This window comes from Haliotis rubra, unplaced genomic scaffold (genome assembly GCF_003918875.1).
Source record: "Haliotis rubra isolate DU_JTF1 unplaced genomic scaffold, ASM391887v1 Scf58, whole genome shotgun sequence".
Classification (NCBI taxonomy): Eukaryota; Metazoa; Mollusca; class Gastropoda; order Lepetellida; family Haliotidae; genus Haliotis; species Haliotis rubra.
The window spans coordinates 255672-268016 of NW_025767279.1; the positions used below are offsets into that span (position 1 = coordinate 255672).

At 41.3% G+C, this 12345-nt stretch overlaps 1 protein-coding gene across 1 annotated transcript; it reads right to left on the reverse strand.

Moving 5' to 3' along the window:
- Positions 1-2524: 2524 nt before the first annotated feature.
- LOC124254694 (transmembrane protein 121B-like) lies at positions 2525-3504 on the reverse strand. The gene has a single exon (XM_046688541.1). The coding sequence runs from the start codon at positions 3485-3487 to the stop codon at positions 2525-2527; it is 963 nt and encodes a 320-aa protein (XP_046544497.1). The 5' UTR covers positions 3488-3504.
- Between the last annotated feature and the right edge of the window lie 8841 nt (positions 3505-12345).

Consider the following 12345-nt stretch of genomic DNA (forward strand, 5'->3'; position numbering starts at 1 on the left):
GAATTGGGTCATTGTTTCCGCCATGTTGGGCTGCTCTTGTGGTGCTAGACTTCTTAAACCAAAACAAACCCACAAAACGACAAAAAAAAAACACAACAAAAACATCTGGTCCGGTTCCCAGCATTTCGTGTGAACCAGGGCAGCTATAATTGGCATACATGCAACACGGAAGTCTAGGTGGAAGATAATACTGACTTAATACACGCCATGCCCTGATTTCAGAATTATTGTCCATCAAGATACAGCTAGTACTGTAAAAACAGTCAAAAACATTCCCATTTCAGTATCCTGTACGTCTCAGGAAACGTGTTAGCTAAATGGAAGGTCTACATCAGGAAACGTCTCAGCTCAATGGAAGGTCTACATCAGGAAACCTCTCAGCTAAATAGAAGGTCAACGTCAGGAATCGTCTCAGCTAAATAGAAGGTCTACGTCAGTAAACGTCTCAGGTAACTGGAAGGTCTACGTCAGGGAAGAAGTCTACGTCAGGAAACGTCTCAGGTAAATGGAAGGTCTACGTCAGGAAACGTCTCAGGTAAACGGAAGGTCTACGTCAGGAAACGTCTTAGCTAAATGGAAGGTCTACGTCAGGAATCGTCTCAGCTAAATAGAAGGTCTACGTCAGGAAACGTCTCAGGTAAATGGAAGGTCTACGTCAGGAAACGTCTCAGGTAAACGGAAGGTCTACGTCAGGAAACGTCTTAGCTAAATGGAAGGTCTACGTCAGGAAATCTCTCAGCTAAATAGAAGGTCAACGTCAGGAATCGCCTCAGCTAAATAGAAGGTCTACGTCAGTAAACGTCTCAGCTAAATAGAAGGTCTACGTCAGGAAACGTCTCAGGTAAATGGAAGGTCTACGTCAGGAAACGTCTCAGGTAAATAGAAGGTCTACGTCAGGAAACGTCTCAGGTAAATGGAAGGTCTACGTCAGGAAACGTCTCAGGTAAACGGAAGGTCTACGTCAGGAAACGTCTCAGGTAAACGGAAGCTTTCCCATAACTGGGATATGTATATTACCTGTCATATTACTGTGAACAATGCGAAATTACGTCATCATAGTCATTGAAAAAACGAGGTAAGATGTTACATCATAAAACAATCGATTGACTGAATACTTGTACAATTGGACGATAATCGATGCACTGCAAGAGGCCCGTGATCACTGCCACAAATTAATGTGCATCATAAACAAACTTTTCTCATGTTTCTAAACAAACGCTCTCTATTATTCCTAATTCAGGGCACACTGGTAAAACCTTTCACTGTGCTTTTCATAATACTATAGATATGCTACTGCGACTGTAATAGGTAGAAACATAACTATATATGTTTACAAAATGCCGCGACACATCGTTCCCTACCCATAGGGTTTCGATGTATGTACTTGTATCCATATAAACGATGTAAACACACAGTTTCTGGACAAATACACAAAAGGAAATAATTTTGTTCATGTTACAGGATACTTTCTCAAGAAAAACTTGTTTGTGACATATTTATCAAATATAGATATAATATATATTGAACATTATACATAATAAGGGGCGGTGGGGTAGCCTAGTGGTCAAAGCGTTGGCTCGTCACGCCGAAGACCCGGGTTCGAATCCCCACATGGGTACAATGTGTGAAGCCCATTTCTGGTGTCCCCCGCCGTGATGTTGCTGGAATATTGCTAAAAGCGGCGTAAAACCAAACTCACTCAGTCAGTCAGTATACATAATAAAATCTGTTGAATGGGATGTGAAAGATGGTCTCAAATGACACCTCTCACATCCCATCACAGGCCCTCGTGTCTTTGCGAGGATTAAAGGTTTTATAAATTATATACAAAAATTTGAGATGACCCCCGACTCGAAATGCTTCTCAGTATAATACATTATGACAAGGCCGGACACTTCGGTGCACCCTACCCGACTGCTTTGCCGATCGCTACGCTACCATCGAATACAATCGATTTAAACTTAATGTAAACATAATCATGGATGATTATCCTATCGAGCACCACTCAGGACACCTACCAATTCTTTATTGTTATTTCTGCAAGTCAATTGAAACCCCATTTTGATCCTCAACTAAACGATCTTGACACAAATGGCTGAAGATATATTCGCACAAAACGGGGGTGTGGTCGAAGCAAGATGTATGTAGGACTTTTGAAGACATATCACACGGTATAATTGAGCATTACATTCACATAGTGTTATCTCTCAAAGACTCTGGAACACGCTTTCCAAAATTTGGCCCGTGACAGTGACAGGCTTAAAATGAGACAATAAAGAGTGCCAAGAAAACAGACCTCGAAAACAGATCCTTCCTGTAGATATACACTAGCGAATATTTTCTACAAAAAATATTGCGACAGGTGAAATCCTGAGAGCCTATTCACAGCCAGCTTCACACTTTCTTCAGTGTTCAGTAATCCTTTAACACAAAGGCAAAGCAACAGGACAAGCATTATGGAACTGATATTGAATCGGATTCTTCACGGCGATTTCAAATAGTAATGTGTTGTGCCATATTAGAATCAAATACGTTCTTGCATCGAGAACTCTGTTATTCCACTTTGTCCATTTACATCAGCAGGATTGACAGTGTCCCGCAAACATTTGCTTCCCATTTCACTCGTCTCTGCATGTTCGTCATATTTCATCTTCTTGTGCTCGTAAAACTCGTACATGACGATACAGATGCTGATGAGGTTTTTGAGCATAAAGGGAGAGATTCCAACACTAAAGCCATGCCAGAGAACTAACCGAACAAGCAGATTGGGAACATTCACCACCAGCACCACAAGTAACTTGTGTAGCGCTACAAGACGTTTCGGCATCTTTTTGTATCCAAAGTTGGTCAAGCTGAGCGTGATCAGGGGCACTGTTGGAATAATGAGATTGAGACCTGCCACCGCTAAAACAGTTTGCTGAAGTCCTGGCAGGAACATGTCCCTAGATGTCTTGTCGAACATCACCTCTAAGACATCCACAGTGTCCAAGACGTCGAAGACAACGGTTCCAGTAAGCTCATCAATGTATCGCCTGCGTTCGCTTGCAGGAGGCGCGTCATGGTGAGACGTCAACAACAAAATGAAGACACATGACGCCAAGGCTAGCGACGTCTGTAATGTATTTGGGCCGAAGAATCCGTTTTCACTTAACCTAAAGGAGAATTTGTTGAAAGCTATGGCCATCCTTGCTACTAGGCTTACCGAGTAAACAAGCCATGCCAACCAACCAATTGTGACCGCTTTAGTTTGCTCGTCCCCAGCTTTCTGTAGTGCAAGGTGTCTTCGTGATATGATGAAGGAGGCGATGAAGAGGCCGACGTTGACAAGGTCGAATGCTATCCATGCCCAGCTGGCTTGGGTCTGATGTTTGGCCAGGAAATAATCCAGAATACCTCCTTGTGTGAGTAGAAGCAGAATGCAAAGGATCCGAGCTGGGATGCCATTCAAGGCTCCACAACATCTCACAATACAATCCCCGAGCCACATGTCTAATCCTGAATTTCACACGAGTATCGGTAAAGTTGAGTTTGACTGAAATTCAAACACGGGTCATGTTAACACATATAACGGCATAAACCTGTTGCATGTCCTTGGAACGTTCCATCACTTGCCAGCAAGCCAGTTAGCACTGTCTTTTACTCTGTACCATGTTCTGCGTTATGAACCTTCTTCTACCAACACATCGGAAGATATGACCGTGTTTCAATCATCCGGTTTTCATCAAGATTTCAAACCATTTACTGTAGTTAGTCCAAGACACTAATTACGAATTAGTTTTACACTTGAATTATATCCGTTGTTGTAGTTTCTGCAGCTTCTTGACGCCAGGTCACCTTTTTTTTAAAAACTAAAGCGTTTGGCGGGCGTCCATCAGAGACCGTGCATTCTAGGACATTCCTGTGGTTCAATTTTATAGCTGGATGGTTACAGGTGACAGGCTTGTACTTCTAAACCTGACAACATAAAATGAAATGGGAAAATGAATCAAGTAATTACATTGCCAATGCATATTCACGCCATCTTTACATGCACTAATGAATCTAAATACCGTTCTTCCGTTGCATGTTTTCAATACTGTATAACTAGGTTACAGCTCCCAAACATTCTGATCAATTGATCACAAGTCTATCACATTTGCGAAGCGGTTTAATGACTTGATGTGGCGACTATAGACTCACAAAGTACGAGATACCGTTAAATTTGCATAACAAATGGGATTGTTATTTTGATTAGAAGGTATGTGTTGACTGTTCCAACAACGGCATGAATTCAGAGCTAATGACTTGGTGAAAGCATGAACTGTTGTAAACATGCAATGTTGCAGATGTATACGACGATGTCGTCGGCATCCTGCTGTTTGGTGTGGATAGATCACGTGGATGATTAAGAGAATATTGATTGACCAGGTAAGTCTACCTATCTGGTGACCCGTGAATATTCATCTTCAGTAACCCATGCTTGTCGTAAGAGGCGACTAACGGGATCAGGCTCGCTGACTTGGTTGACACAAGTCATCGGTTCCCAATTGCGTAGATCGATGTTCATGCTGCTGATAACTGAATTGTCTGGTCTATACTCGATAATTTACAGACCGCCGCCATATAGCCGGATATAGCTGAATGCGGCGTTAAAATAACAACCAACAACTCACAATGGCTGACTAATGCAATGCACTGATAAAATTAGAACGACTCATCAAATCAAATTTACCCATAAGTCCCACAGGCTTATTAATAATAGTGAGTGAGTTTAGTTTTACGCCGCTTTTAGCAATATTCCAGCAATATCACGGCGGGGGACACCAGTAATATTGCTGAGTGCGGCGTAAAACTAAACTCACTCACTCACTCTCATCACTGTGACCCAAATGGGACTCAACCTAAAAAGGCACTAGAATCTATATTTTACGGAGAAAGTTTAATCGAAAATTTAACATTTGTTAATTTTTGTTACCCGGTTTGTTACGGGATAAGACTGACTTACTGAGTTTGGTTTTACGCCGCTTTTAGCAATATTCCAGCAACATCACGGCGGGGGACAATATTCCAGCAACATCACGGCGGGGGACACCAGAAATGGGCTTCACACCTTGTACCCATGTGGGGATTCGAACCCGGGTCTTCGGCGTGACGAGCCAACGCTTTGACCACTAGGCTACCCCACTGCCCTATGGGATAAGAAGTTATAATAGTGTTATAAGGTTTAAAATGCATCTTCTAACAAAGACCCGTATAACAAAACCATTATTGAGAATTGCGATTATTTCAAGAAAGAATGGATGCTATCACTGCTTGGTAATTAATCAAAGGATATCAAGGATCAAGGGAACACAGAACATAATAAATGGGAATAACAGAATCCAAATTAAGACTCGTAAAGTATTAGTGAACAGTGAATCACCGATGGGTAGTTTACAGTAATTCTCCAATCACGAGGTACGACATGAAACCTTACCTTACCTTACACGTTATGGTCTTGATTGCGAACTGTTATTGTTAATGTACCCTCTGTGTTGTGCATTTGAATTGCCTAATTAACCCCTCTGGGTATACGGTCTGATGCAGCCTTATCCCTCAGTGTTATACCCTCTCAGTGTTGGTCTGATGTACCCTCTGTGTTGCAGTGTACCCCCCCCGGGGTATACGGTCTGATGTACCCTCTGATGTACCCTCTGTGTTGCAGTGGTATACGGTCTGATGTACCCTCTGTGTTGCAGTGTACCCCTCGGGGTATACGGTCTGATGTACCCCCTGTGTTGCAGTGTTCGGGGCACGGTCTGATGTACCCTCTGTGTTGCAGTGTACCCCTCGGGGTATACGGTCTGATGTACGGTCCCCTGTGGGGTGATGTACCCGGTCTGTGTTGCAGTGTACCCCTCGGGGTATACGGTCTGATGTACCCTCTGTGTTGCAGTGTACCCCTCGGGGTATACGGTCTGATGTACCCTCTGTGTTGCAGTGTACCCCTCGGGGTATACGGTCTGATGTACCCTCTGTGTTGCAGTGTACCCCCGGGGTATACGGTCTGATGTACCCTCTGTGTTGCAGTGTACCCCTCGGGGTATACGGTCTGATGTACCCTCTGTGTTGCAGTGTACCCCCTCGGGGTATACGGTCTGATGTACCCTCTGTGTTGCAGTGTACCCCTCGGGGTATACGGTCTGATGTACCCTCTGTGTTGCAGTGTACCCCTCGGGGTATACGGTCTGATGTACCCTCTGTGTTGCAGTGTACCCCCCGGGGTATACGGTCTGATGTACCCTCTGTGTTGCAGTGTACCCCCCGGGGTATACGGTCTGATGTACCCTCTGTGTTTCAGTGTACCCTGAGCCTGACGCCTACATCAGACCGTATAAACCTCGTGATATGGCTACAACTTCATGATGGAATGATGTAACTTTAAAGAATCAGAAATATTGTATCGGGACATACGACAAGGTGCTCGAGCACCTTAAAAAGATACCGTCAGCACTAGCAAAATCAGCAGAACGTTTGGTAAAGAGCTTGCCCTGCCCTGTCCAGACTAACGCTTAGTTACTTAGTTTCTGAATTTATATAATTTTGATTGTAACAAATTGGTATCATATTTTTCAAAAGCAGTCGGTTTCTACTTGCAAGAACAGACTCGTGATGAATTCCCATCATTGTTCGATTTCACAATGCATGGAAACCTTTCGTACAAAATGTTGATGAGACATATCTAACTTAATTTAAAAATTTATGTTTATGTTCATGATCGCATTCTTTGAATGTTGGCATTTAGGAGACTCCTTCGACCAGTATGGCGCTCGTGGCATTCGAAATCAAATTTATTCTGTGTATACAAAATTATTACATTTTCGACATTTTTCAAACAGGTGAATGCATGTATTCCAATACAAAATGACAGATTTATCAGGAATGCGCGATAGAGCAAATTACCAAAACCTTTGGTCCTCATTACATTGTTATTCAGTGGGTGTGATAGATGGTATATAAAGCAAGAGTTCCTCGGGTATTGGAGAGTGGTAACTAATGACATTGGAATATTAATTCCGCACATTGATGTTTTTCATAACGATTCTCGTACAGAACGAGCAATTCTTTCATTTATTGGATTAATTAGTAGTTCACTTTTTGGCACTGCTCCAGTCGAAGATGTAAAAAGACTAGAGCCGTGTGTGTCAAACAATTATAGTTGTATGTAACGATAGTCCGTCAGCCTAACTTTTGGAACACGGTTTTACGTTTAATAAACAGAAGGTATCCAAACTTAATTGGCTCAGTTAATAATGATATCTGACGACCTAATTAGGTGTTGAATTTCTAAAATTATATTAAACTTTGTAATATGATGATGTTTGATAATTATATTAATTGCTTGCCTTTACCTTTGAATACAAATGGCTAAGTAAAACAATCTGTCTAAAATGAACAATAGTTTGTTGATACGGTCCCTTCTCAACATGTCCTAACACAATCACGATGTTACCCACCTGAAAAATATGATACCAATTTGTTACGATCAAAATTATATATAAACTCTGTCAAAAAAGAAACGCAACCCCTGTATTTTAGAGATTTTGATCTGAAGTTTTAGGACGACACGGCATTTTTATTATTTAAGACAGAAGTCTGAAATTTGGCAGAATAATAACCCAGATGGGCATGTTTAAAATTGTCATTTCAAAAGTCATCTCACAGACACCAGTTTGTCACCAGGGGGGGCGTCTTTCTCAGTATCTCGTATGAGCACCACGCGCTGCAATCACTGCACGGCATCTCCTTGGACAAGAACGGATAAGACGCCGGATTCTTTCCTGGGGAATGGCTCTCCACTCCTCCTGCAGTGCAACGGCGAGCTGTTGCAGCGTCTGTGGCGGCGGCTGACGTTGACGTACGCGTCGATCCAGAGTATCCCACAGGTGTTCAATAGGGTTGAGGTCTGGTGATTTAGAGGGTCATGGCAAGACATTGACGTTGGAATTCTGCAGAAAGTTCATTGTTGCACGTGCAGTATGAGGCCGGGCGTTGTCCCGTTGAAAAATCTGTGTCTGTTGGTCAATAATCGGGAGAAGGTGAAGCTCTAACACGTGGTTGATGTAACGTTGGGCTGTCAGGTTCCCTGGAACGATCACCAAGTCTGATTTCTGGTTGTATGAGATGGTTCCCCAAACCATGACGCTTTCTCCGCCAAATCTGTCCACCTGTCGGACGCAGATGGGCGCAAAACGTTTATGACGTCTCCTATACAGACGCTGTCTTCCGTCGTGACGTTGCAAAAGAAAACGTGATTCATCAGAAAGCCAGATTCGCCTCCAGTTTTGTAAAGTCCGTATCCTTACGTTGTTGCACCACCTGAGTCGTCGGCGTCGATGTAGGGGGCGTAGTACAGGTCCAACAACTGGTCTACAGGCACGTAAACCCGCTTCTTTCAGACGGTTCCTAATCGTTTGAGCTGACACTCTCCTCAAACCAGGTATTTGTGTGGCAGTCACGGTTGGTAGGGCATGCCGATTACGCAGGTGATGGACCCGGATGTACCGATCTTGAAGGGGGGTCGTGATTCTTGGCCTTCCACTTCTCGGGCGATCGTTGGTCAAATTGAAGTTGTTGTAGCGGCTCCAAAGTCGGGATATCGTTGTTTTGTGAACATTTAGGTGCCGTGCAACAGTTCCAAAACTTTCTCCGGCTTGAACACGACCAATGGCGATATTTCGGTCGGCAGCACTCAATCGTGGCATTTTTAACACAGCTTTTCGGCGACAAATGAATGAATATAATACGGAAGCACATGGGCTTTTATACACCCCTACATTAACTGCCATTTTCATGATTTGCATGTGTTTTTTTTGTGCGAAGTCACCATGAGGGTCATTTCATGCGTTGTGACGGAATAAGCAATAAAATACACTTATGCGTACAAATGCAGTTGTTTGGATGGTAATCTTCATTAATTACGTGTATCATTTCAATACATTCGAATAAAATTTAGTTTGGAAGCAATAACTTCATTCAAACGAATTTTTCATATCTGAGGACAGGGGTTGCGTTTCTTTTTTTGACAGAGTTTATATATACACATTGCGACATTGTTGATAGCTATTCCAGTTCTTGCCAGTACTTCCTTGTGGAAATGTTGATGTTGTCAGAAACTTCATGTGATACTTCCTTAAGTAAAATCTTTAATAGTTGACAAAAGAATTCGAAATTCAACACCCAATTAGGCCGTCAGATATCATTATTAACTGAGCAAATTAAAGTTGGATACCTTCGTAACTTGCAAAAACCGTTTTCCAAAAGTGAGGTTGACGGACTAAAATACTTCTCGTGCTTTTCATGTGCATGTTCAGATGTCTTCATGCATATCTATATCTAAAACAAATGTGTATTTCATCCGCTCTGGTTTTGTAACGAATCATAGAGACATTAAACAGATATAAGCTGTTGAGAAAATATTTCATTTCTTTGAAAAGTTTGTTTGATCGCTTTACATTCCTAACAACTATTCCACAAGAAATTGATGAAATGTATTTGGTAGGTTAACAGTTAGTTAATCACCGTTTGAGTCCATCTTAGTTCCCAGTTAAGGAAGTAAAGAAAACTTTAAATATGTTTCAAAAACGTCTCATTGTGGTATATTAGTTGTATGTCGTTGCTCATAGTGAGTGAGTGAGTGAGTTAATATTTAACGTCACATCGGCAATATCGCAGCCATATCGTGATCGTTGCTCATAAGGGTCCAAGATATTATTATCGTGAACGTACTGTTCACTGTTCTCGCACTGCAGAGTCCATTTTATTTTCGCTTATTGTTCCTATCCAAAATCATTCAGCTCTCCTCGATGTATAGCGAATTAATTCTTTTGGTTTACCAATTAATCAATCAAGTTCACATGTCACTCAGGTTATGAATTTACCTGATTATTTGATCAGTATATGGAATTGCTACTCAGGGTTTTCAAACATGTTTTATTAATCAAGAAGCACCAGGAATTGTGTGATATTGAATTGAGATTAAATGGACTTCGGTCGATGGTTATCGAAATCGAGCGTTATTCTTCTAAGAGGCATACAACTATTATATTAAATTGCAAAGTCGCATTGAGAGGCGCCTAGCTTGTCAGATTTGTATATTAAAATTCCTTGTCACATTGCTTTGAAACTTGATGAATTCAACATAGCCATGAGGCTTCATTATTGTCAGAAAAAGACAACAACTTCAAAATTATACTCACCTAATCTTTTACTCTTATCGGAATTTTACAATTCGTCCACATTAAAATCTCTCAAAACTGTTACAGCTTCTCTTAGAACATTATGGTTTTAAATTCCACATTTATTACTTGATGATAAAGTGAACATCTGAGTTAAGATCAAGAAATTTCGAGTTGGTTTACACCTTATTTCCCAGCGTGTGAAAAGGCGTATGATAATTTAATTACTGGTTGTTTGAAATATTCCCGTCCACCAATTCTCTTTGTCGTAAAATTATGGTCTCACAATTCCCCCGAAACTTGACATTATCAGCTAGAATCCTCTGACCAATTTTCATATTCAACGGGAATTCCTTTGCTACTACTTACATTTTGAGTCCCTAGTATGGTGATCTACCTTCAGTTGTTGGCGACCTAGAGCCAATTTTTATATTGCATTGTCCTTGTTTGAAATCCAATTTTAGAGAGAGGTGCTAGTTTTATTTCTTGATACTGTGATGTTCTAGTTGGTTTTACTGTCCTTCGATGACAGGTTTTATATATAATTTACATGTATTTATGGCCAATTTGAAACTTGTTTTAGTCACGATATGGATGAAATATTGTCGATGTGATTGTAAATCAAAACTCACTCACTCACTCACTCACTCACTCACACTCACTTACATTTTGAGTGTTTCTATTTGCAAATTTACTACATATTCTACATATTTCTGGGAAGATTAATATCGGTTGGTAAAAGGTTTTTCTTCCTACTAGACAAAGTAATTCATGGTCTTCCAACATTGTGGAGTAGTTTCCCCCTTACCTCTGACATAATCCATATTGGAGGCAGCACCCTGCCCATCATATTGAAGCTACTTTAACCGCCCGGTCGTGCCATCTGGCATGTGTAGACAAAGGCAGCATTTTCTTTGTCCTTTTTTGCTATTTCTATACGTCATTTGTCAGCCTTATGAACACTTGTCAGCAGGCCACATTGAGCAGTTGAGACGACGTAATACTTTAGAATTTCACCGGTGCTACTATCTGATAGATACTCTAAAATTGTATTAATATTGTATTCTTTTTCATATGAAATAGAAGACCCGGGTTCGAATCCCCACATGGGTACATTGTGTGAAGCCCATTTCTGGTGTCCCCCGCCGTGATGTTGCTGGAATATTGCTAAAAGCGGCGTAAAACCAAACTCAGTCAGTCAGTCATATGAAATACCATCATGTTTTATCTGTATCATAACTACGGAATCGCCAGAGGAATATTCAGTCGTATATTAATACTCATTCTTACAACAGTATTGTAATACATTGCTACAGAGATACTACTTGTATTCGATGCGTATCTCATATATTATGGACAGCGGTAGTTATCTACATTACATTATTCTCCAGTGGCTGCTCTTCAATATTACTTGCTAGGATCGATTTTCATCAGTGTTTCACTTCATTCCCTATATGTTGTTCCTTCTATAATGTTGTATCTTAATTGTTTAGGATCTTGTCGACGATTACAGAACACGTCCATGCCTTCTATAAGTTACATACGTGTATCTCCAGATCAGTTCCATGTTATGCGTCTGACAAGTATGAATTGGACGATGAGTCATCTTATACTTCGATATTGTCCATTAGTATCGCACTTTATCTTAATAAGCTGATATAGTATGTAATACATACCTCCATAGCGTTGTGTCCAGAAGAGGCCGTTGCACTCCTTGCTGACATATGTCTCCATACCTTAATACACTGTTTACATTCGCTTCATGTCACACATGTTTTTGTGTGGCTTAACACTTTTTCTCAAGTGTTGCAGCTCCATAACCGGCCCACGTTCTGTTGGGACAGAAGTCATTTCCTTCACTGTCGGCGGACCCCTCAACCATCAATCATCTGACTCCATACTTCAGGTGACGACGACCACTATACACCGGGCACAGTCATTACACACTCCATACGCCACAAGACAGTATGGTTCCTGTGGTCGCATTTAACCCATTTGTCCCTTTTTGGGGACGGGTATTTCAAAAAAGCATTTCTCTCTTATTGTTCAAGATAGAAACTTGCAGTAGGGAAGTAAACGAAGCTGAGTAAATTGTTTAGTGGTTGAACCATTCACATTACTTGTAAAGTCACGTCCCTTTAAGCATGGC

What these genes read in the sequence shown, in the direction of transcription:
- LOC124254694 (XM_046688541.1), bottom strand. Translation starts at nt 3,487, where the DNA reads ATGTGGCTCGGGGATTGTATTGTGAGATGTTGTGGAGCCTTGAATGGC.